The sequence below is a fragment of the Akebia trifoliata genome, chromosome 3 (genome assembly GCF_017979445.1).
Source record: "Akebia trifoliata isolate Shusen 1 chromosome 3, ASM1797944v1, whole genome shotgun sequence".
NCBI lineage: Eukaryota > Viridiplantae > Streptophyta > Magnoliopsida > Ranunculales > Lardizabalaceae > Akebia > Akebia trifoliata.
Window position 1 is genome coordinate 12,054,558 of NC_141377.1, and position 22,277 is coordinate 12,076,834.

The 22,277-nt window shown below is 33.6% G+C and overlaps 2 protein-coding genes across 3 annotated transcripts in view; both read left to right on the forward strand.

Moving 5' to 3' along the window:
- The window catches only part of LOC147405999 (choline/ethanolaminephosphotransferase 1-like), a 37,060-nt gene extending 32,261 nt beyond the window's left edge, over nucleotides 1-4,799 (forward strand). For both annotated transcript variants that reach the window (XM_086433915.1, XM_086433914.1), the window contains 5 exons: nucleotides 707-769; nucleotides 3,313-3,371; nucleotides 3,468-3,520; nucleotides 3,767-3,839; nucleotides 4,498-4,799. In XM_086433915.1, the coding sequence (XP_086290041.1) occupies nucleotides 707-769; nucleotides 3,313-3,371; nucleotides 3,468-3,520; nucleotides 3,767-3,839; nucleotides 4,498-4,519 (270 nt within the window). In that variant the 3' untranslated portion in view covers nucleotides 4,520-4,799. The remainder of the gene's footprint in view (nucleotides 1-706; nucleotides 770-3,312; nucleotides 3,372-3,467; nucleotides 3,521-3,766; nucleotides 3,840-4,497) is intronic.
- Nucleotides 4,800-16,866: 12,067 nt separating this feature from the next.
- LOC147406000 (auxin response factor 9-like) lies at nucleotides 16,867-21,797 on the forward strand. The gene is made up of 10 exons (XM_086433916.1): nucleotides 16,867-17,006; nucleotides 18,791-18,847; nucleotides 19,290-19,346; nucleotides 19,866-19,956; nucleotides 20,062-20,226; nucleotides 20,328-20,441; nucleotides 20,533-20,605; nucleotides 20,688-20,839; nucleotides 20,926-21,139; nucleotides 21,247-21,797. Exons 5-8 carry the CDS (start codon nucleotides 20,120-20,122, stop codon nucleotides 20,748-20,750), a joined length of 357 nt encoding a protein of 118 aa, XP_086290042.1. The 5' UTR covers nucleotides 16,867-17,006; nucleotides 18,791-18,847; nucleotides 19,290-19,346; nucleotides 19,866-19,956; nucleotides 20,062-20,119; the 3' UTR covers nucleotides 20,751-20,839; nucleotides 20,926-21,139; nucleotides 21,247-21,797.
- Nucleotides 21,798-22,277: the final 480 nt, after the last annotated feature.

The window sequence follows — 22,277 nt, forward strand, 5'->3', positions numbered from 1 at the left end:
CAGGTGGAAGATTTTATGGAAAATTTTTGCCCTTTGCAATTTGTTGGGGCTTGTGGAAAGAAAGGAATGGTCGCACTTTTGATGGGGAAGAAAGCTCCGTGCAAGAGTTAATTTTCAACCTTCTTGGTTTGCTGTTTTTTTTTGGTGTAACCAGTCTTAAGGACTTCAGAGGGTTGTTTTTTGAAGATTTTTTTGTTTAGGTGGGATGCTGTTAGTACATGGAGATTTTAGTTTGCTCTTGTTTTTGCGGACTTATTGTCCTCTTGTCAATGAAATTTCACTAATAAAAAGAATGTGGAACTTAGATGTCCGTGGAATGTTTCAAACACTAGGTGGACCATTAGATATGATTGAAACCTGTTGAATCTACATGAGTAATTGTTAACCATTAATTGATTTCTACATGTACATCTACTTGTTGACCAAGATCATACTCTACTTCAGTTTTCTCTCTTTTCTCGTTGCACGAGTCTATTGTCCCTTCACAGGATGAACATATTTAAGAATGCTTTTTTTTTTCTTGCTTCCTATGAAGTTCCATGCCGCCTACTGCTTTTATTGTTTGCTTTTCAAAGGATTTTGATTTGGGAGCATGTTATGTTATTGTGCATTGCACATTCATATCTCTTAATGAGCATTGTCATGGCAAATTATTGTTCTCCATTTTCAGTTGATAGTCTAAGAAGGAATATTTATGTATTGGCAGGGAAGGATGATTCTGGCTCATTTGTGTGACGAACCCAAGGGCTTGAAAACTGGAATGTGTGTGGTATGTTGCGACTAACCAAATAATTCTGAAAACAATTTTTAGTATATTTTGTTTTTTTCAGATCTCACGGTGGCATATGGTTTTACGATACTGCTACCTATAAATAATGTTTAATCTTTCGGAAGAAAAAACACCTTTAATATTCCACAAATATCATTCTTTGGAGTTCTCCGGCAAGAAAAATTCTTAGTAGATTTATCCTTGTTGGTGATATGATCTCATGTGAGACTTGTTGCTGAAAGAATAACATAGGATGTGCGCCCTTTATCGTCCTCGGGTACTTCTTGGAACCTTACGTTAGTATTAAGTTATGAAGTAATGTATGAGGTGTATTGTAATACACCAAATCATATTTTTGGATTAACTCAATTAATTAGAGATTAGGATACATTTTTTTAGATTTGATTAGATATAATTGGGATTCTTCTATATAAATCCTATTAGGGTTAATCATTATTCATTAATGAAGAATCAATAGATTTTCAAATTTTCACATGATATCAGAGCACAAGCTCTATTGAGCACACAGATCTTGTTACGTTGTTATTTCACTGGCGGTTTGGTGACATTACTAGCGAAATCCTATTGCATCTGTTCTCTCTTTTGGGTATTTCATCAGACACATTATATTCACTACTGATTCATCACGCACTGCACCAAAGCTTCATTGATGGACATGATCTAAGGAGAAGAGAATTGATACAGGACAAGATGGAAGAACATATAATTCAAGGGTAGGGAATTTGATTTGGGAGTGGGTTAATGATTTGGGCCATGATAGGGTTAACGTAAAGGTTTAGGGTAAACCCAAAAAGGTTTGGGTTGTGGGGTTTAGTTTTGACGTTTTGCAATTGCAATTAGGGATTTATTTTTATAAGGTAAAAGAAGGCGTCAGAGGTTGAGGAAAAGGGACTTTAAGAATCAAGAATTTAAGAGTTCTCAAGTTCAAGAAAATCAAGGATAAAGAAAAAAGATTATTAGAAAAAAACAAAGGGATAGAAGGATAGAACCATGGTATCACACCAAGGGTTTCTTGGTATCACACCAAGAATAATGGAGAAGTCAATCAAAGAAACTCCATTGAAAGAAACTAATTTTTTATTCCATAAAATTTATGTAAATAAATCCTAATACAATATATATAAAGAAATCCTATCTACGAATCCTAACTTGACTTAAACATTGACAATTTTGACCTTAATAAGCCAATCCTATATAAAATTGATACATTATCAATATTTTGACTATAACATTTTCAAAATTCATCGGAATCGCCAAATCTTGAGCTCATTAGATAAGCAACATAATAATACGACAATTTTTGACCCCTCAAAATAAGGTTTAAATAAAAGTGACGTGAATAGTACTTAACTTTAATCAACTTCATAATAACTAAAATAAAATAGAACTCCAAAACTAAAATATGGCCTAACTAGGATAGGCTCATGATCGGTGATGCCCCCATCAAGAATAAATAAAATCAAGGAAAGATGCAAAAATTGGATCCAAGTAATTCTCGGTTGGTTGGATCCTTCAAGCTGATGGATTTTGAAGACAATCCTGAATGTATTAAAGAATAAACTCGTTCTTGCAACTAGTCACCGTCGAAGGATCTTATCATGGTAGTGTTGTTTGGGGTTTTTCCTTAACTCTTTTAGATGGGTTCATTGTAATGGGTGCTGTTGTCCATCATCCAATAGTCACACAAGTCTCAGACTTACTGAAAAAGGAGCAATTAAATCTTGATTTTTTTTTCATTGATTTAATCACTTTAGTTGCAAATTTTCAATAAGACATGACTTCTATGAACTTTATGATTAAATCACGAATTCACGATTATATCACGAACTTTGGGCTTAAATCAAGAAAAATATGACATTGATGCACTAGTAAGAGAATATGACCTTGATGGAGCATTTTACCAATAAAATGTCTTTTGAGATGGTTTGGGCTCGTAAACAGGAGGCTGATAACATTACCAGGGAGTGTTTTAGTGTAAATCATGGATTTAAAAGTCAGGGTGGCCAATATATGGGTGGTGTTTGGCAGCCAACGTTAGGGAGCCAATGCAGTTGTCCTATATGGCTTAAAAGTTTCGGATTGAGCTGATTGTGAGGATGATCTCTAGGGTGAGGAGATCATCCTCACTAAAAACCAGCCCAATCTGAAACTTCTAAATCCATTAAAAGAGGTTTACAAATTATCGGTAAAAAATCGACAGTCCACAATTCTTAACCACTTTTGATGGGGTTAGAAGTTTCAGATTGGGTTGATTTTTTGTGAGGATCTCATCATAGAGATCATCCTCACAAAAAATCAGCCCAATGCGAAACTCTTAAGCCATATAGGACAAATGCGTTGGCTGCCGAACCTGACCCTATATGTATATATATATAATAAACCAAACATGGTGCCAAACATTTTTCAATACATGGAGTAGAAGTTTTGGAATGGACTGATTTTTTTCAAGATAGTCTGACAGTATTGGATATATTTGTCACAAATGCATCAGGAAACTAACTTCAGTTTGCCATTTTGTCCAGTCACTTTTGTATCTCCCTTTTGCCATTGGAAATGCGCTCACTGCCAGAATCAGCGGCGGGTATGTTAAGAGTTTTTTTTAATTTGGAACTTTGGAGTTCAATAAATGACTAGTTTTCCTCTTACGGCCTCTTTGATTGCCCCCCTTTTGTGGCAGGGTTCCTTTAATTGATGAGCGCTTGGTTCTTCTTGGTTATTGTGTCTTCACAGGTAAACCACTTATTTTATTTTTATCATTTATTTATTTATTATTGTGTGTTTGTGTTGGGGGCTGGGGGTGGATTGGTTGGCATATATTGAGAAGCTCGCAGTTATTGAATCAAGCTCCTAGAGAGTTATTATTTTTATTTTTGGCATTTTTATCAGTGTTAATTAAAACTATCTTTCTATTTCTCTATTTAGATATTTCCTGTAATCATATTGGGTGCCTCACATTTTTTTTTTTCGTGAAATCAGTTGCACTCTACTTGTACTTTGCCACATCAGTCATCCACGAAATCACCGCTGCCCTGGGAATCAACTGCTTCAGGTGAGAATGTCATGCTCAACTCACGCAGAATAGAAAAAAAAAAAAAGAATTGGAAACTTTTCCTAGCATCTAACACTAATTAATGATGCTCTAAATTGTTTTTGTAAACATTGTTTGGCATTTTTCTTACTGTGTTAGAGCAATTATTATGGCCCCATTTTTCTTATCTGTGGGTTCCCCAAACTTTGGAGTGACGAACTGTGGTGCAGTCCAGAGACCTTTTGCTGCCTACCTGTTCTCCTCCCACTCCGCTCTCATTCAAATACTGCTTTTATGAGAAAGCCTGCATTTAGATTAGATGTCTTGTTACTGCTTGACAAATAATAAACGCTTTTGAAGGATATCTTAAAACAGATATAAGGCAACATGGTTCAAAGTTTCGTTCTATTTCGGAATGTTTGGGTGGAGTATTCTGGTTTTGGTCGAGAGCAGAAAGAAATATTGACCTGTAACATTGCAGGTTTTCAGATTGTATTTGAATGTCCCAAAATGTTTAGGTCGAATCTGTCTCGCTTGCTCTCTTGACCAAAATATTTCCTTGAGATGAGTTTTTAAACGTTGGAGGCAACAGTTATAGGAATATTACTTGCAAATTATTTTCGAATTTGTATAAATTTTTTTTCTTTTAATTTTAATTTTTCTCTTACCCACATGACAGGATAACGAGGAAAGAAGCTTGAGAAAAGCTAATTCTTCAGCCTCTTGGTGCATGTTTCTCCATGCGTATATGTACAGTAAATATATTATTTTGTTTGGCACCAAAAATCTAGAAACACTCTATATATATGTTGCTTTCAATGGGTTGAGGGTTTGGATGATGGTCTCTCAGAAAATACTTTTGTTAACACCCTCGGCCCTGTAATCTATTGTTGTATTTGGGATTTTGTTAAAAGGATAGATTGTCTTTTGTTGATTATTATAGAACTTATATAGATGTATATATTTTTATTGTGACCTCAAGATTGTGTTTAATTGAGCTCCATACAAAAACGTTTGATTGCCTGAAGATCCAATGCGTGACAGATCTGGTTCAATTACATACAACAGAATAACTCGGTTACTAGACAAATAATCAAATATGCATATTATTTTAAAATTCCATTCCCAAAGGAAATGTCAAGAAGCAATGAAACCATTGGATACATCATTACAGTTTAGTAGTACGTGTCATCCACAGACAGATGGTCGGACAAAGGTGGTAAACTGAATCTTGAGCAATATTTTGTGGAGTTTGTTTAGTGAGAATCCTAAATAGAGGGATCTTGCTCTTATCTGAGCTGAGTTTGCATATAATAATGTGGTTAATAGCTCTATTGAAAAACCATTGTGATTGTATACGGTCGACTTCCTACATACATGTTGGATTTAGTTCCACTATCAAAATTATCTGGTATGAGAGTTAGTGCAGATCATGGTTGAAAAGATGACTTCCGTTCATGCTAATGTCAAAAACTAGTTTGAGGAATCAGTTAGCAAGTATAAAGCTATTGCTAACAAACATCGTTGGCTAAAGATTTTCAAAGAGAGTGACATGGTTATGATTCATCTTCGCAAGGAGAGATTTCCAGTAGGTATGTACAACAAATTAAAGTAAAAGAAAATTGGACCATTCAAGGTTATGTGAAAAATTAATGACAATGTTTATGTTAATGATCTTCCTAATGGCATGGCTATCTCGAGGATTTTCAATGTATAAGATTTGTTTGATACATGCACCAAATTCTCACTAATTACCATTAGTTAACTCGAGGACAAATTCTTTTCAAGTAGAGCGAACTGATGTAGAACATCTACAATTCTAGTTAGAGTTGTAGAATTTCTATTTCTAGTTCTAGTATGATTTCAATTTTATAGTTATGTTAAGGATACAATTCTTTATTAGTTTTTAATTTGTTTTTATTATTTAGACTCTAATTAGACATGTTTAGAAGTATTCAAATTGAATTGCAATTGGATTAAAAAGTTATTATGTTATATATATGTTAGGAATATTAATTTTTAATATTTTAGTAGGTTTCTAAGTTGTTATGATAAAGTTATCTATATAAAGAACTTTAAATTCGAAAATTGTACCGCATACATTCATCATTATTCAAATGTATATATGTCCATGCATTTGTATCCTTTATGAAATATGAAGAGTGTAACCCAAGTGCATTTGGCAGATTATTATTAGCTTAAAATTATGCCCAAATAACTCCGTGTACTTATTTGACTTGGGTTTACCACTCTTAACCATTTAAGCTAATGGTTTAAGGCCATTGACACAGAAGCCCGACTAATAATAATAATTACAAGAAAAAAGTAAATAAATAAAGCTTGGTTTTATACATCACATTGTCTCTAATTGTAATTCAATTAAGAGGGTATTTTTGTAAAATTTTGCAAATTTCAAGGTTTGTGAGATTTGGACCTAAGCGTGTGATTTCGTGTCAAAAGAGTTCTAGGAAGAATTGCACAAGCTTTCAAATTTTCAAACAGCCCCTACCATTTTTTTAAATCTCGTCCGAGATTAAGACGACTCATCAAATATGTCTTGGTATCGTCCACCAACGAGAGTGATAGACAAGTCAAACGTATCAAATGAGATTTAAAACTATGATTCATTTTTCTTATTGTTGAACGAGATGAGATGTCAAAACAAGTATTAAAACCATGGCCCTTACTAAGTAGTAGAATATTGCCATATTTGAAAGTTGAAGAGATAAAGTAACATGCTCGGGAAAAATGAAAAGAATCTTGAAGGTTGAGTATCATGCTCGAGTGTACAATATTTGTTGACGATGATTATTGAGTTGATTGGTGTAATCTCACATGGAGATGGAGGATGAATATGTTATTCGGTGGGTCAAGCTACATTATTTATCCTTTGCGATGCTTGGAGAATGGCTTCTAGTTTCGTTCTGGTTGATTGTCACCAAGTGGGTTTCATGTTATGTGATAAATTTGGCTCAGTTCATTTTTGTGTATTTGTGGTAATGTATAATTTTTAAAATTTTAGAGAGTAGTTGTATAATTTTAGAAAGCTAATGGAACATTTTATAATTTTGTGAAGTTGAGGAGATTTCTATAATTTTTAAGAGCGAGGTTCATTTAATTTGTGGGCTTTTTCCCCTGTAAACAGGGATGAGATGTCTAAATCTAAGAAAATGACATTAGGTCTCTAATTTTGAATGAGAGAGAGAGAGAGAGAGAGAGAGAGAGGAGATTTTTTTTTTTTTTCAGCTAGATAAGGAAGGGGTTAGTAGTTAATGGTGGTGAAGGTGAGTTCAACGGGATTTGAATCTAGATGTCCTGGAATCAACTCTCCTCAAGCCTTACCACTTAGCTAATTTAGCTCAGTGGCACCTTCATATAACGAATGCTATGCAATACAATTTGCTCTCAATTCGTTACATCATTTTCTACTCTTTTTGTTGTTATATTTATGTGCATTTTATCATAACTGTTAGATTTGAGTTTAATCTAATGGTTAGGATAAATTCCTATATTGGAATCTTATATTTAGTAATGTTTTGAAATATTTTAAGAATTGGGTTTTCTTCTTCTAGGATTTGCGACAAAAAAGCAAAGGGGTGTACAAGGGTTTCGGGGTTTGGTTTTGTGTTAAAAACTTGAGTGAATATTTGTTAGTGAAGAAGATTGGATCTATTCGTGGACATAGACATAGTTGCCGAAAAACGTTAATCTTGGTGTTCTTTCTTATTTTCTTCATAATCGTGTTGAATAGGGATCTTCAAATTCACAAAAATTGATATCAAAGCGATCAGGTTCGTACAGAGAGATTGATTGTATTTTAGAAATTTCTTTTATCTAGATTATTGTAGGGGAACGTGCCACAAAACTATGGTTTAATACGATCGAAATGAAGAGTTCGATGTCAAGAGATTCGATGAAAGTAGTAATTTTTATTTTTGGCAAATAAGGGTGAGAATATACTGGTTCAATAAGGCCTGGCTAGAGTTTTGAAAGGGAAGTCCGATAAATTAGAGAAGATGACGGATGCAAATTGATGCGAGAATGGTTACTACAATTCGACTTTGTCTTGCAGATAACGTTTTGTTTAACGTTATGGAGGAACAATCGACATTAGAACTTTGGGAGAAGTTAAAAAATCTTTAAATGGGCAAGAACTTGACTAACAAGTTATTCCTTAAAAGTCAATTGCATACCTTAAAGAAGAGAGAGGGTGCGAATATCCATGAACACATGAATTTGTTCAAAAGATATTGTATCAACTGCACAAACTTGATGTTAAGTTGGAGGAAGAAGACAATGCCTTTATGTTTCTTACATCGCTTTCAGATTCCTACAAAAATCTGGTGGCAATACTTCTATATGAGAAGGATAAAGTGAAGTTAGAAGAGGTAAAAACAACGCTCCTATCAAATAATATTAGAAGAAGGCCCAATCTTAAAGGTAATGGTCAATGATTGATTAATTGTTCGTGAAAGGAATCAGTGAGGAACGAGTTTGGATAAGGGATATGAAAATAGTAGGAGTATATCCAAATCAAAGGGGAAGTGCAACATACAATTTTAATATTGTAAGGAATATGATCACACCAAGAAGGATTGTTCGGTTTGTACAATAAAGAAACAAAAATAAAGTAGGAATAGTTCTAGTAATGTGACTATTGCAGTGGAAAGTGGAGATGGATATGAAGATTACTATGGAAATGTTCTCAAAATATCCAAAAGTAAGCATACTTTCTCCAATGATTAGTAGATTAATAGGTTGTTTTATTCACATATGCTTTAGGAAAGATTATTTTGATACATTCCAAGAAAGGAAGACAGGTGTGGCCTCTTTGGGTGATGGATTTGTTTGTGATGTCACAAGAATTGGTATGGTAAAAATCAAAATATTTGATGGAGTGATACGCATTTTTGGGTAGTGTGACTTTTGTCCCAAATATGCAAAAAAAATTAATACCACTTGGTAGGTTGGACTCCATGGGTTGTAGATATTCAGTTAGAGGTGGAGTTATGAAAATCACATGTGGTTGTATGATCCTAATAAGGAGAAAAGTAAGGTGAGTTATATTGTCTGATGGAAAATAAAGTGATACATGGTATTTTCAAGATCTTGACGAGTGGTTGGAAACAAGATATACAAAGTAGTAGACATCTATGGGGAGTCCTTTTCGTAAATGGGGCAAAGATGGCTTCGAGTTTCCAAATTGATGATGATTGTGAGGAAGTTCCTATGGTTCGAGAGGACAAGTCGATGTCCCTCTCTAGAGTTGACTAAGTAGTCGGGTCAGGGTAGCTACACATGTGCATTGGCCCTATGATCGATTCGGAGTGGACTAAGATGATTTGATAGTGTTTACATTATAGTTTTATGATTCAGAATATCATTTCCTATTTGATCCCTTTGAATTCCATATTTGAAATTACGATCGGACCTATTCATTAAAAAGAATCGATTCGATTCATTTCTTATGTACCCATACATGCTATATTAGATTTGAATCAGATTTTGGATCAATCTATATTGATTAGTTTCCCCCATTATGTTGTTAGCAAATACCATTGTTTTTTGTTTTAGATCTTCCAAATCATTCCCATAGGAGATCCAAATTGATTTTTTCTAAACCTTCGATAAAAAGATTTACTCTCTTTATAAAAAAATAAGAGGTGGAATCAATAAAGATTTCTTTTTGAATCATCCTTAAGAGTTGAATATTGTAGATAACTCATTTTTGCACTTGCCTGATTAATTAACTTATCAACTCGATTGCGACGGTTCCCAATGATGGATGAATATTCTAATATTTTTAGTTGTTACTAGATGTGTTTCAAAAGTTCGGATGAAATATTTCAAATAAGTAAACTTTAGAAACCATGCTACGTTAAGAAAATATGATCTAAAAACATAGAAATTATCATTTTCAGACAAAAAGAAATTTTACAAAAAAAAATCATCAAAAAATGATCAAATTACCAAAATACTCCTTACATCAGAACACCCTAAAGCTTATATTACACTTAGGAAAACTCTTTCTAACACATAAAACAACAAACTAAAATCAAATAAATTATCTTGTCTATTTTCAAGAAATTTGACAAAATTATAAAATTATCCCTCATAGGGTTTCACTATCATTTCACGTCAAAAATGCATAAGTGACACAAACCAATACTCTCATTAAATTCTTTACGAAAAAATGATTACAAATATTGAAAACAACCTCTCAATGCAAAAATTCTCATTGAGGGTAAAATGATAATTTTCCAATCCTAAAATTTAAAATTTTGAAACTAATAATTAAACATTAATTAACGTAAAGTAAAATCTTAATAAATCAAATTAAAATTTTTGAATAAATCAAATCAATTAATTAAGCCCGCATGCTGAATTTTAAGTGATTGCTCATTTACTTAAATAGGGCCTACATGATATTTAATAAAGAACCCTCTATCGGGGGTCCTAAAGAATTAAAAATATAATTTAATAAAGAACCCTTCATTTAGGGGGGTTCTAAAAATTAAAAGAATTCTTATTCTACGTAAATAAAAAAATTCAAAATTCAAATAAAACTTATCTAAAATATTATCCTAATCTAAACAACTTAACAAATTAGTTAGAGATAAACCTTATCTCTAAGAAACCTAATTAAACCTTAATCTTATTATAAAACTCTTTAAAAATGAATCTCTATCATTTAATTTCATAGGTCAAGAGAAATCTTAGAAAATCAAGGCAAAAAACTTTCTAAATACTTCCCAAAAATCCTAAATTGGAAGCCACAAGTTCATACCTAAACTTGAACCATAATTTTCAACTTAAAAAACACATAGAAACTTTTAAAAACACCCCGACAAGTCAGTAAAACATTCAGATCTAAGAAAAGAAAGTCTCATCTCGAAGATCAAAGGCAGATCTAGCAACAAAGATAAAGTAAGAAGATTCACACGAGGAATGCTCTCCGCCAATTTTTGAAGGAATTGACCATCGCAATCACTTAGGTAAAAATAAAGGTAAATTCTCATTTATTCCAGATCTAAGCTATCTTGCAATGTAAGTCTTTAGGAAGAGTAGAGACCGACTTTCGCATAGCGGGATTGGTGCCTAACACCTTCCAGTCCCGTAACCTGATTCTCATACTCATGATCTTTTTGTAGTTTAGTATTTCTTATTCATTTAGAGTCATTGGTTTTGGTACATAGACCATAAACTAGGTGGCGATTCCAAAAAAAATAACAACGGATCCACACACACGGATAGAGGGCATTTTCAAATACCTCATAAAAGAATTTTTTTATCCAATGCGTAGGAATCAATAGAAAAAAAAATCCCTTAGAAAAGGTAAATTCTTATTTATTCCAGATCTAGGCTATTTTGTAATATAAGTCTTTGGGAAGAATGAGACCGGTTTTCGCTTAATGGGAATGGTACCTAACACCTTCCAGTCCCGTAACTTGATTCCCATACCCATGATCTTTTTGTAGTTTAGTATTTCTTATCCGTTTAGAGTCATTGTTTTTGGTACCTAGACCACAAAACTAGGTGGCGACTCCCAAAAAAATAACAGCGGATCCACACCCACGGATAGAGGGCGTTTTCAAATACCTCATAAAAGTAATTTTTTTATCCAATCTGTATGAATCAATAGAAAAGGAAAATCCCTTATGATACACCAGATTCGACTCGATTATTGATAGATTGAACAGATCTTCCATTTTGTGAAATCTCTCTTCTAATTCAAAATCGGGGTGTAATGTGTATCCTCACTATTCCGATCCTCGAATAGAGGAAAAAAAAAAAAGATTTTGGTTCAAGAATAATATCTTATTGGAACTGTCTATATTTGATTCATCCTTCGGAACTACATCACATCCTAGATCTAGTGAAATAAAATGAAATGAGTCGGTATTTTGTAAATACGTAATTATCTTGTTCATATCAATCATTTCTTTATTTTCCGTTCTCTTGGAAGGGACAAAAAAAACATTTTTTTTGGTTTCTTCACCAATTTCTAATCTTTAGTGGACCTTTGAGTAGGCGTCAAACCCAGATAAAGTTTTGACCATTTGTCAGAAAAATAAAATAAATTGATTTTGTAGGATTTTAAAGAAATTCTTTGATTTCTTTCAGAAGCAGATGATTATTCATCTACTTGTCACGTTCCGTGAATAGCCAGGTGAAAGCACCTCGACACTTTTCATAATAAATAAAAAGTATTTGTTGAATTGAAAAATTTTCTGCGATTGGGAGTCGCCACCTAATTTAAATCTAGGAACCAAAAATAACTCTAACATGGAATAGGGTCGATTTATGACTAAAGAAATAGGCAAGGGGTTGAGTTACGGGTTTCGAAAGGTGTTAGGTATTGAACCTGTCTGATCAAGATGATATGTCTCTACTATAATCCAAGACTATCATATGGTAAATAGAAGAAGGCTATGGTCAAACTAATAGATTAATTGTCCTAGGGTTATTTTGTAGAGACCAAGGTAAAGGTCAAATTCCAAGGTCCAAGGGTTCAAGCCCAAACATCATCTTTTTATGTCAGAATAGCCAATTGAATTTTATGGTGATGATTTTCCAATTTTTTGTGCATTGGAAATAAAAATGGAAAAAACCTAAATTTCATACTCAAAATTCTGAGGCTCACATGACATAATAAGAAATAATGTGCATCTTTTTATCACAAAAATTTAGCGAATCGACTCACCAATTTCATGAAGAGAACGAAAATTAATTGATTCACTAACTCATGAAAAATCTGAATTTTAAATCAAATCCCAACCCATAAGAAATCTGAATTTTAAATCGATCGTCATCCTATGAAAAATCCGAATTTTAAATCAAAGTTATTTTGTTTATTCAATAAAATAACTATCAAAGTTTATTCGAAACGGGGTCCTGACGATGCATGGAACCAAAGTTGTTAAAATAGTGAAAACTGGTAAAAATTTGATTAAGTGTCGGAAACTCAAATTTTCAAAGTTCTTGAAATTGAAAACGAATTTTTGAAAATAAAAGCCTTGAACACGAGATTCGACATCATGTAATTTTATTGCCTAATTCAAAGTAATGAAAAAGATATTCATTTTTGAAAATCTAACGAAAACGTCGAAATTTACGTTTTATTCGTGAAACCAAAATTCGAATTTTGATCCTTTGAGATTTGGATTTTAAAACCATTCCCATTGTTCCAAAATGGGGGGTAAAACCTCAATTACATTAAAGAACTTAAAATAAATAGAAAGTAAAAAAATTAAAGAGGACATTTACTTTAATGAAAATGTTTTTAATGAAATAAATGACCTACAAGTGAAGGAGAGTTCAAGGTAAAAATAAGGTGTAGTTTTTGAAAAAAAATTGTGCTTTTGGATGATGGATCACGGTGGGACCATACTCAAAGATGGTGGAACCATAAAAAAGTTTCAGATTTTGCAAAATTTTGATTTTTCGTCATTTCTTTCGGGTTTTTCACTTATTCTTCAATTCTATTAACCCACCCATGAATCAATATTAAAATAATATGAGAACACATCAAACCATGAGAGTCTTGGCGTGATTTTAGAACTAAACGAAGCACATTCTACGATTTAAAAATAAATAATAAGTTTTGTTAAAAATCTAAATGCATATTTTCAAAATTTACGGCTACTAATAAGAATTATGAGTCCTTTACAAAGTTGTGATTGTTGGACACAATGGATTAGCTTGGAAATCAATGATAGAAGGTGTGGAATTTCAAAATTGGGTGAACTTGGGTGCCAATGATCGGTTTGACTGCGAAATCCTCAATGAAGGTGTTCTTCTACTTTCAATGATGATAGACTACTCTTCTTCAAATTGGATAGGACTCCAAGTGGGTAGAATCGAAACCACACGCTGTCTTTGGTGAGGGACCAAGAGAAAGAAAAAGAAATGAAGGTTGAATGGGGTGAGAACGTGGAGCTCGTCAATACTGACGACTTCTTGACGACGTTAATACACACGACATTGATTGCGAAGGATCTCGCCGCGAGATAGAAGAAATCTGGGTTGGAAAATGGGTGGTTGGTTCTTTGTAATTAGAGAGGAGAAAATGAAATAAAAGAATGGCTAAGCTCTTTTATAAAAAAATTTTGGGTATTTTTGTTATTTTTCACTCGTTTTCCATTTTCGACGGTAACTTGACCATTTGGACTCGAAAAATAATAAATGAGTATTCTATTTCGAATATTTTTTCGTTGCGGACCTAACAGTGTCATAGAATTTTTTTGATTCTGGTTCTAACAAAATTTCACTATTTTGGGTCTCACTCAACACGAAATTCGAAGATTTTATAACTTTTTCATTCGAATTTGAATTTGAACTTGCTTACAGGCTAAAGTATATATTTTGACCTTTTTGAATCTAATGGAGAAGTCGGTTTTCCTTGACAATGAACATAACAATATCTGAGTATTTTACTCTAAGTCCCTATTTCGGAATTTTTCTCAAAATATCACCATTTGATTTCTTTGAGATACAAGTTAAAAACTCGGGATATTACATTCTATGTAAATTTTCTCATTTAATTTATCATTTAAAAATATTATTTTCACATTCATTTGATATATTTCAAGTTTATATAAAGCAACAATCACTATTAACATCTAAATGGATGTAACTCTCGTAATAGGTGAATATGTATTCATATAATCCAAACTTTTATTTTTATTTGAATCCTTTGGCAATAAGTCTTGTCTTATATTTATCAATGAAATCATTGGATATCATTTTTCTCTTACAGATCCATTTGCAACCTATTGATTTGTTTTATAGTGGAAGACTTATTAATTTTCATTTATGATTTTGCATAATGGATTGAATATCATTATTCATAACCTCTTTTTAAAATGGTGCTTCAAGAGTGGAAATGGCCTCCTTATAGTTTTGAAGCTACAACAAATATATTAGAAAATCTGGAATAAAATACTTTGAGGTCTTAGCTCTTTTATGACATCTACGTTCATTTTCATGATGTACACTATCATAATCTTCGTTATGATGACTACTAGTTGCAATGTCATGTGTTCTTTTATTAGAATGTATATTTTCTAAATTCCTGTAAGAAAAAATATTTTTAAAAAATATAACATCTTTAAACTTGATGATTATATATTTTTATCAATATCAAGCATATTAGATTTACAGATAAGAAATCGAAACATGCTGTAATTATTAGCCTTACCAATAAATATATAGTCAATCGCTTTAAGACCTAATTTAGTCCTTTTTGGTGTTAGAACAACTACCTTGGCAATGCATCCTCCCACTTTCAAAAAATTATACTAAGGTACTCTGTCTTTTCATAATTCATATGGTTTCTTATTAGATTTCTTGTGGGTTATTTTATTAAGAATGTAATTTGTGAAAAATAAGACTTTCCTCATAAGTTTTGTGGTAAACCAGAACAATTAAGCATAATATTTTCCATGTCTTTTAGTGTTATATTTTTCCTCTCAGTAATTTTATTTTGCTAAGGTGTATAGGGTGTTGTAACTTGGTGAATAATATCATGTTGTACACATAACTCATCAAAAGGTAATGAATCATATTCAATACATTGATCTGTTCTTAGGACCTTAATTTTCTTATTGAGTTGATTCTCAATCTAATTTTTATAAATAATGAACATGTCCAATGCTTCATATTTACTTCTAAGTAAGTACACATAACTATATCTTATGCAGTCATCAATAAAAGTAACGAAGTACTTTTTACCTCCTCTAGTTTGAATAAATTTTAAAACACATAAATTACTACTTATTAATTCTAGAGGTTCAATTATTCTTTTAACTGAATGAAAATGTTGTTTAGCAAACTTAGATTCTATACATATTTGACATTTATAATTATTATCAATATGAAATTTTGGCAACCATCCTAAATGGACCAATCTTCTTAATGAATCATAATTTACATGCATTAACCTATTAGGCCAATATTATTGATCAGGCCAACATATACATTATATTTAAATAGCCTTTCACATAAGTACCCTTTGCCCACAAATAAACCACCCTTTAATCAAGACAATTTTTTCTAACTCAAAAACTAACTTGAATCCATTCTTATTCGGCAATGATCCAGATACTAGATTTTTCTAAATGTTGAGTACATGTAACACATCATTCAGAATAAGCTCCTTCCTTAAAGTAAACTTTAACACTACTTTTCCTTGAACTATAATTGTTGGAGTCGAAGAGTTCTCCATAAAAACTTGTTCTCCTATTTCAACCATTTTATAGTTTGTAAACAAACTTTTATTGAAACATATGTGATGACTAGCTCTTGTGTCTACCTACCATTCTATGGTACTTCCAATCAAATTAGTTTTAGAGATAACCGTTGAAAGATCGATGTTAGAAACAATTACTAAAAGATTCTCCACTTCAGTCACGTTGACTTGAGCAAGTTTATTCTTGAAAGTATTTTTCCTTTAGACGAATCTTGTCCCTTACACTTAAGAAAATCCTTGGTGTGCTGTTTGGGTTTATTGCAAATATAACAGTTACCCTTGAACCTTTTAGATTCCTTGCCTTTAGGTCCCTACACTACGTCAAAAAAGCCCAAATTCTGCACTTATTTAGCGTTTATTTCGACGGCCCAAATCTCACGTTTATATTCGTCGGCCCAAAATCAGTAATTAAGCCCACTAAAATAAATCGACAGTCCCAGCCCAACGAACACTGCGAGAGCCCGGCGCTGCTGCAGCGGTAAATTCGGCGGTTCTAACCCGTCGTTTTTATTTCGTCGGTCCAAAGCCCACGTTTAGGCCCATACAATAATTCGACAGGCTTAGCCCACCGAATTTTTTCATCGTTTTACCGGCCCAACGGACTCTCCCTCTCTCATTAGTCTATTTCATTCTCTCGCACGAACTCTCCTCTCTCACTGTTTCATTCTCTCCTCTCGATCTCTCTGATCTCTCGAACTCTCGGACTCTCGGTCTATCGATCTTTCTGATCTCTCTAACTCTCGATCTCTCTGATCTGTTGAGCTCTTGGTCTCTTGAATTCTCTGATCTCTTCTCTCTCTGTAACTCGCTCGATCTCTCATCTCTCTGTATTGGATCTCTCTCTCACCTATTTGATCGATTGATATAGAAAATTATCGATCGTCTTTTTCGATTTAAGCTCAATCGAAGAACTGAAGCTCAAATCCTCTGAAGTTCCAGTAAGTATTCTTTTATTCATTTGGTTCTTTGAGATTTAATTTTGATCTGTTTAAGAAACTATGAATTGCAGATCTAAAATATGAGAATGGTAATTCAAATACTGAAATTATCGGCTCTTCTTTGGAATTTTGAATTATTTATGTAGATCTGGTTGTTGATGTTTAATTTTTTGAATGAGGTTTGATAACATTCCATGTCAAAATTTAATTTGTCTATCAATCTCCAATATATTTTTACTTTTTTTTTCTTCTGATTCACACAAGGAAAGTCACTGAATATATCATATTGCTTCTCATATTGTAATTTTTATTAATTTTCATGTTGATTATTTTTCATCTGGTGTTAATGTTATTGTATCCGTGGTGTTTAAAGAACAATTCCCAGCAAGGTATTAATGTGATTATAGCCATGGTGTATAATCATGTTTTTCTTTTTTTCCTGAAATGTTGAAGTTGTACTTGATGCATTTCGTTAATTTTTTGTATGTGTTGCCACCTTTTGGGAAAAAAATTTGTGGCTGTGGGGCATCATCACTATAAGGAACAGTAGCCTTTGATTCATTTTTCCCTGTAGATGATATTTATAATCTACCATAGTTTTTATGAGTACTCTACTGATGATGGTGCTTTAACAGTATTTGGACAATGTAGTGATTAGACAATCTATTGATGATAGGGCTTTAACATTAACCTTCAATTCTTTTTTATCCTGTAGATGTTGTTTTGATCTACTAAAGTTCTTCTGAGTATGTGGTTGGATCCCTCCCTCATAAAAGTGCATGAAAGGAACAAAATACCACTAAGAGAAAATCTGTGGTTGGCATGAAAGGAAAACTCAGTTCAAAAGATTAAACAAACATTCACACCACATTACCCAGTTGAGTAGCCAAAAGCCAAAGAAATACTTACCGATATTCCCATGAATGTTAAATCCCTCATCCCAGCCAGGCAGGTGTTTTCTAGCCTTCCCCTTCCAATCTTCTTCAAAACTAGGAGATAGAGTGTAGAGTACCAGCTTGAAAGAGTTGAGTTGAATTGGTCCCAACCACAATGTGTCAGTCCTCCATCTCAGCGTTCCCCATCAAGTTGTGTAATCTTTTTACTTGTTTGGCGAATTCAGGTTCCAAGAACCAACAAAGGGGCCCAATATCAGCGTAGTAGCTCATTCTTCGCCAAAACAGCTCAAACACTGTTGGATCACCACTGTAAATATTATATGTTAGTGTACACTCTCTAAGCAAACACTAAGCAGTTGTTGTACATGAATCCTAGATGAACAAGAAAGAGATCCCTAGGAAACCTTCACTTATCTTTAGGAAATTTCTTTTCACATCTCAGCCATTTTTGGACACTAATCCGAATCAAGAATTTTTATTTTTATCCATTAAGGATTATATCTGATAACTTATTGGATCAGTTCAGGATCAACAAAGTCTGATCCAATGGATCCCATCCATTAAAATACAGATTTTCTAGAAACAGAAACCTTCCTACAATCACTTCTGCCCTCAAAATCAGAAAAGCATAACTCTTCTTCTGAAAACTAAATGTACTTAAGAACACCACCACATTCAAGAGATAAGATTAACATACATCTCAATGCGTGAATCCCTTGGTTGGTTGTGTTTGGGGAAGCCAACCACACCCTTTTGGGATGGGATTAGTCTTATATATTCACATGTCTTTATAAGAATATCTTTACTTTTAATATATAAGTTATACTTTGTTAGTTTAATGCTTAAACCTTATGTTAAGTTAATAACATGTCACATTTTTATTTTCAGGAGCATCAATGCCTCTAGAAGGAACTTGGGCTACTTGTCCTCTGGTTCTTATCAAAGGTTCTTTTCATTGCTTATCTTCTGATGTCTTTAATATTTTTATTTTGTTTTAATATCCTTATTTGTCTTTAGGGACCACTGATTTCAGTAATCAGAATCTATATGACGATAAGCATAATTTCTATATGATATGAAAAAAGATGTTGCTTATATGGATAACGATGAAATCTGTGCATGCATCGTTTCTTGCAGCCAATTTGTTAAATTTATATCATATAGAAATACTAAAATGGGTATGCATTTTTTGAAATTTACAAACTGGGAATGGAAAATCCCATTTAATTATATAATGGATATACACCTGTTTTCATAGATAGAATAGTCTCCTTTTTTTTTTCCTATCCATCTTAGTCGGGGCATAATTTTTTAATTGGAAATCCATTTAATAATTGGTATGAGAACTGATTCAAACATCCTTATTTTGGCATGTTATTGATATTAGCCAGGGCAACGGGCAAAAGCCAGGATTTTCTTGTAGGGAGCAAATAATATTTACCTGGTAAGTCGAAGAATTTGATGATGACTAGTATTTTGAGAGAAAATTCAAGGGCATTTAGAGGTGCAAGTGTCCATGTTGCTGATGGGCCATGCATTACTATACAATATGTGATCAATATCATCATACATGGCATCCACATACATGACTGCAAACCAGGTGGGAATACTGATGTGAGAAGTAATCCTAGACATTCTGGCTTTAGGGGTATGTCTGATGGTGATGGGATCTCCATCTTTGGTGGACCATTGTTCTCTTTCTAATTGCCATGATGGACTCATTGATGCAATCCATGCATCAACTGCCATCACCCTATCAAATAACTTCATGACCCATCATGATAAAGTCATGCTTTTGGGCCACAGTGATTCCTACTTTCAAGACAAAGTCATGCAAGTGACCATAGCCTATAATCACTTTGGAAAAGGCCTTGTTCAAAAAAAACATCAGCAACTATAAAATTCCTTGTTGTGCATGTTTTCAGAATTTTCTTTAGTTTATTCTTTTGAATCAAATGGGCAGGTCAACCCCGGAGACATTTGCTTACAACGGGTTGGAGTACGTTCGTTACTTCTAAGAGATTGGTTGCTGGTGATGCCTTTGTTTTTCTAAGGTATGTTTTTTGGCATTTTTCGCTCATAGTTTACATTTCCTGTTGGATTAGGTAGTTATGCCATGTAGTAGTGTAGATTTTGAATCATAAGGGCTGTTTACGTAGGGGGGATAATGAAGAAATAAGTGTAGGAGTTAGGCGGCTTGCTCATCAACAGAGCACTATGCCGTCATCCGTGATATCCAGCCAGAGCATGCATCTTGGAGTCCTTGCAACGGCATCTCATGCTGTAGCAACACAATCCCTCTTTATTGTTTACTACAAACCAAGGTTTCAAATATTCCTCTCTCTCTGTCAAACAAGATGATTATGTTGAATAAACATTTAAGAATCTTTTTTCCATTCAATTGGCTTTGCATTGTGTTTTTCAGAACAAGTCAATTCGTAATTGGTTTGAATAAGTATTTGGAGGCTGTTAATAATGAATTTGCACTAGGGACGCGATTCAAGATGAGATTTGAAGGGGAAGATAATCCTGAGAGAAGGTATTTGTAGTTGTATCCATTGGTGCCTTTTTAAAATCTGTGTCCAAAACAATTCTCTCACTAGATATGTTGATGGATTTTGGTCCATCAGGTTTACAGGAACAATTGTTGGGGTTGAAGACATTTCTCCCCAATGGAAGGATTCTAAGTGGAGATCATTGAAGGTTGAGATATATTTCAAGTCATTTAGTTTAGTTGTTTCTGGTTTTATTGTGGTATTTGCATTCTTATATTTTCTCTTTCCAGGTCCAATGGGATGACCCAGCCTCGATTCAAGGATCGGACAGAGTTTCTCTCCATGGGAGATAGAGCCTTTTGTCACTTCTGTGCCTCCAAGCTTGATTCAAGCCACAACATTAACAAAAGACCCAAAACATCAATTGATCTCCCAGTCCTTGGTAAGAGATCTCTCCATTTTTGTTTATATTACACTGGATGAGTTGGGCTTTATATCTTCTTTGTTCTCACTGCAATTGGAATGTAGAAATTACTAGTTCTGCAGCTTCACCTTTCTGGTATCTGGGATTGACCCGATCCCATGACCCAACTGCTTTGAGTGGTCCTGAAGTCAATAGCAATGAAAGCCAAATCATCTGGCCTCCTAAACCGAAGGAAATTAATGGCGACATCAACAGTAATAACAACTATAACTCAAGGACAAGGCCTTCTCCACTTGTGAATGTTCCTCCAAATTTGTGGTTAGTCAAGAACAGTGAAGAAAGATTATGAAGCATATATTGTTAAAGTTGTAACCATATATATGTTGTTTCTAGGTTTATGAACTCATATTTGAAAATGTTGGCAGGAATTTCAACTATGGTTCAGCAGGTGAGACATTGGGGTTCGATGGACTGAGAAACCCATAATTGGTATCTTGAATCAGGGATGTATTGTACATCAGGGGAGCGCCTGTCTAGTAGGACGGCTCGTGTCATTGAGGAAGAGGATATTGTGGGCTTTGTAGATGAGGCAAACACGTTGGTTGAGCAGCTGATTGGAGGGAAGTTAGAACGTGCCGTCATTTCCATTGTAGGAATGGGTGGCCTGGGAAAAACTGGTCTGGCCAAGAAGATTTACAATCATCAAAGCATTACGAAGGGGTTCCAATGCCGTGCATGGGTGGAAGTGTCTCAAGACTATAAACCTACCGAGCTTCTGCAGAGCCTCATAGAACAATTTATAAAAATCACAGAAGAAATTGAAAATGGGATTTTTTTTTTTGTAAGACTTCATTACATTGATGTATGTGAACATGATCTCAGGAATTCTTCCAATATGTGAGATTAAAAGTTTGAATTATATAAGTAATTTTTTTTAAAAATCTTATTATTCTTTATACTATGAATTGAATGCAAATTGGTGTGGATCGGATGTGAATAAATGGGATGGAATGTGAATGTTGATGTGGATATGAATGTGTGATTTTTTTCACAGGTATAGGTTGAAAACAAAAACATTTTGTCACATAAAACTTCTGATCGTCGAAAATATGTAAGAACCCAGATTCGACGGTCTTAAACCGTCGAAAATATGTTATTCGACGGCTTATAGCTGTCAAATATATTTTATTCGACGGCTTATAGCTGTCGAAAATGTATTATTCGACGGCTATAAGCCGTCGAATAAATAAATTTTCTATGGTTTTAAGCCGTCGAATTTTTTTTCGACAAGAAAAATTTCGATGGCCCCGTTCGACGGTCGGGACTGTCGAATTGATCTATAATTCGACGGTTTTGGACCGTCGATATTTGGGTATTTTCACATAGTGCTAATTATACTTTATCTTCTTGTTCCACTTTGGCTTTGACGAATTATCCTCCACAACATTGGCCTTGG

Bases quoted from the DNA above. Each gene is read 5' to 3' on its own strand.
- LOC147406000 (XM_086433916.1), top strand. From the start codon at position 20,120: ATGCCGTCATCCGTGATATCCAGCCAGAGCATGCATCTTGGAGTCCTT. The intron at 20,227-20,327 runs GTTTCAAATATT...TGTGTTTTTCAG, and splicing joins ATTGTTTACTACAAACCAAG to AACAAGTCAATTCGTAATTG. The intron at 20,606-20,687 runs GTTGAGATATAT...TTCTCTTTCCAG, and splicing joins CTAAGTGGAGATCATTGAAG to GTCCAATGGGATGACCCAGC.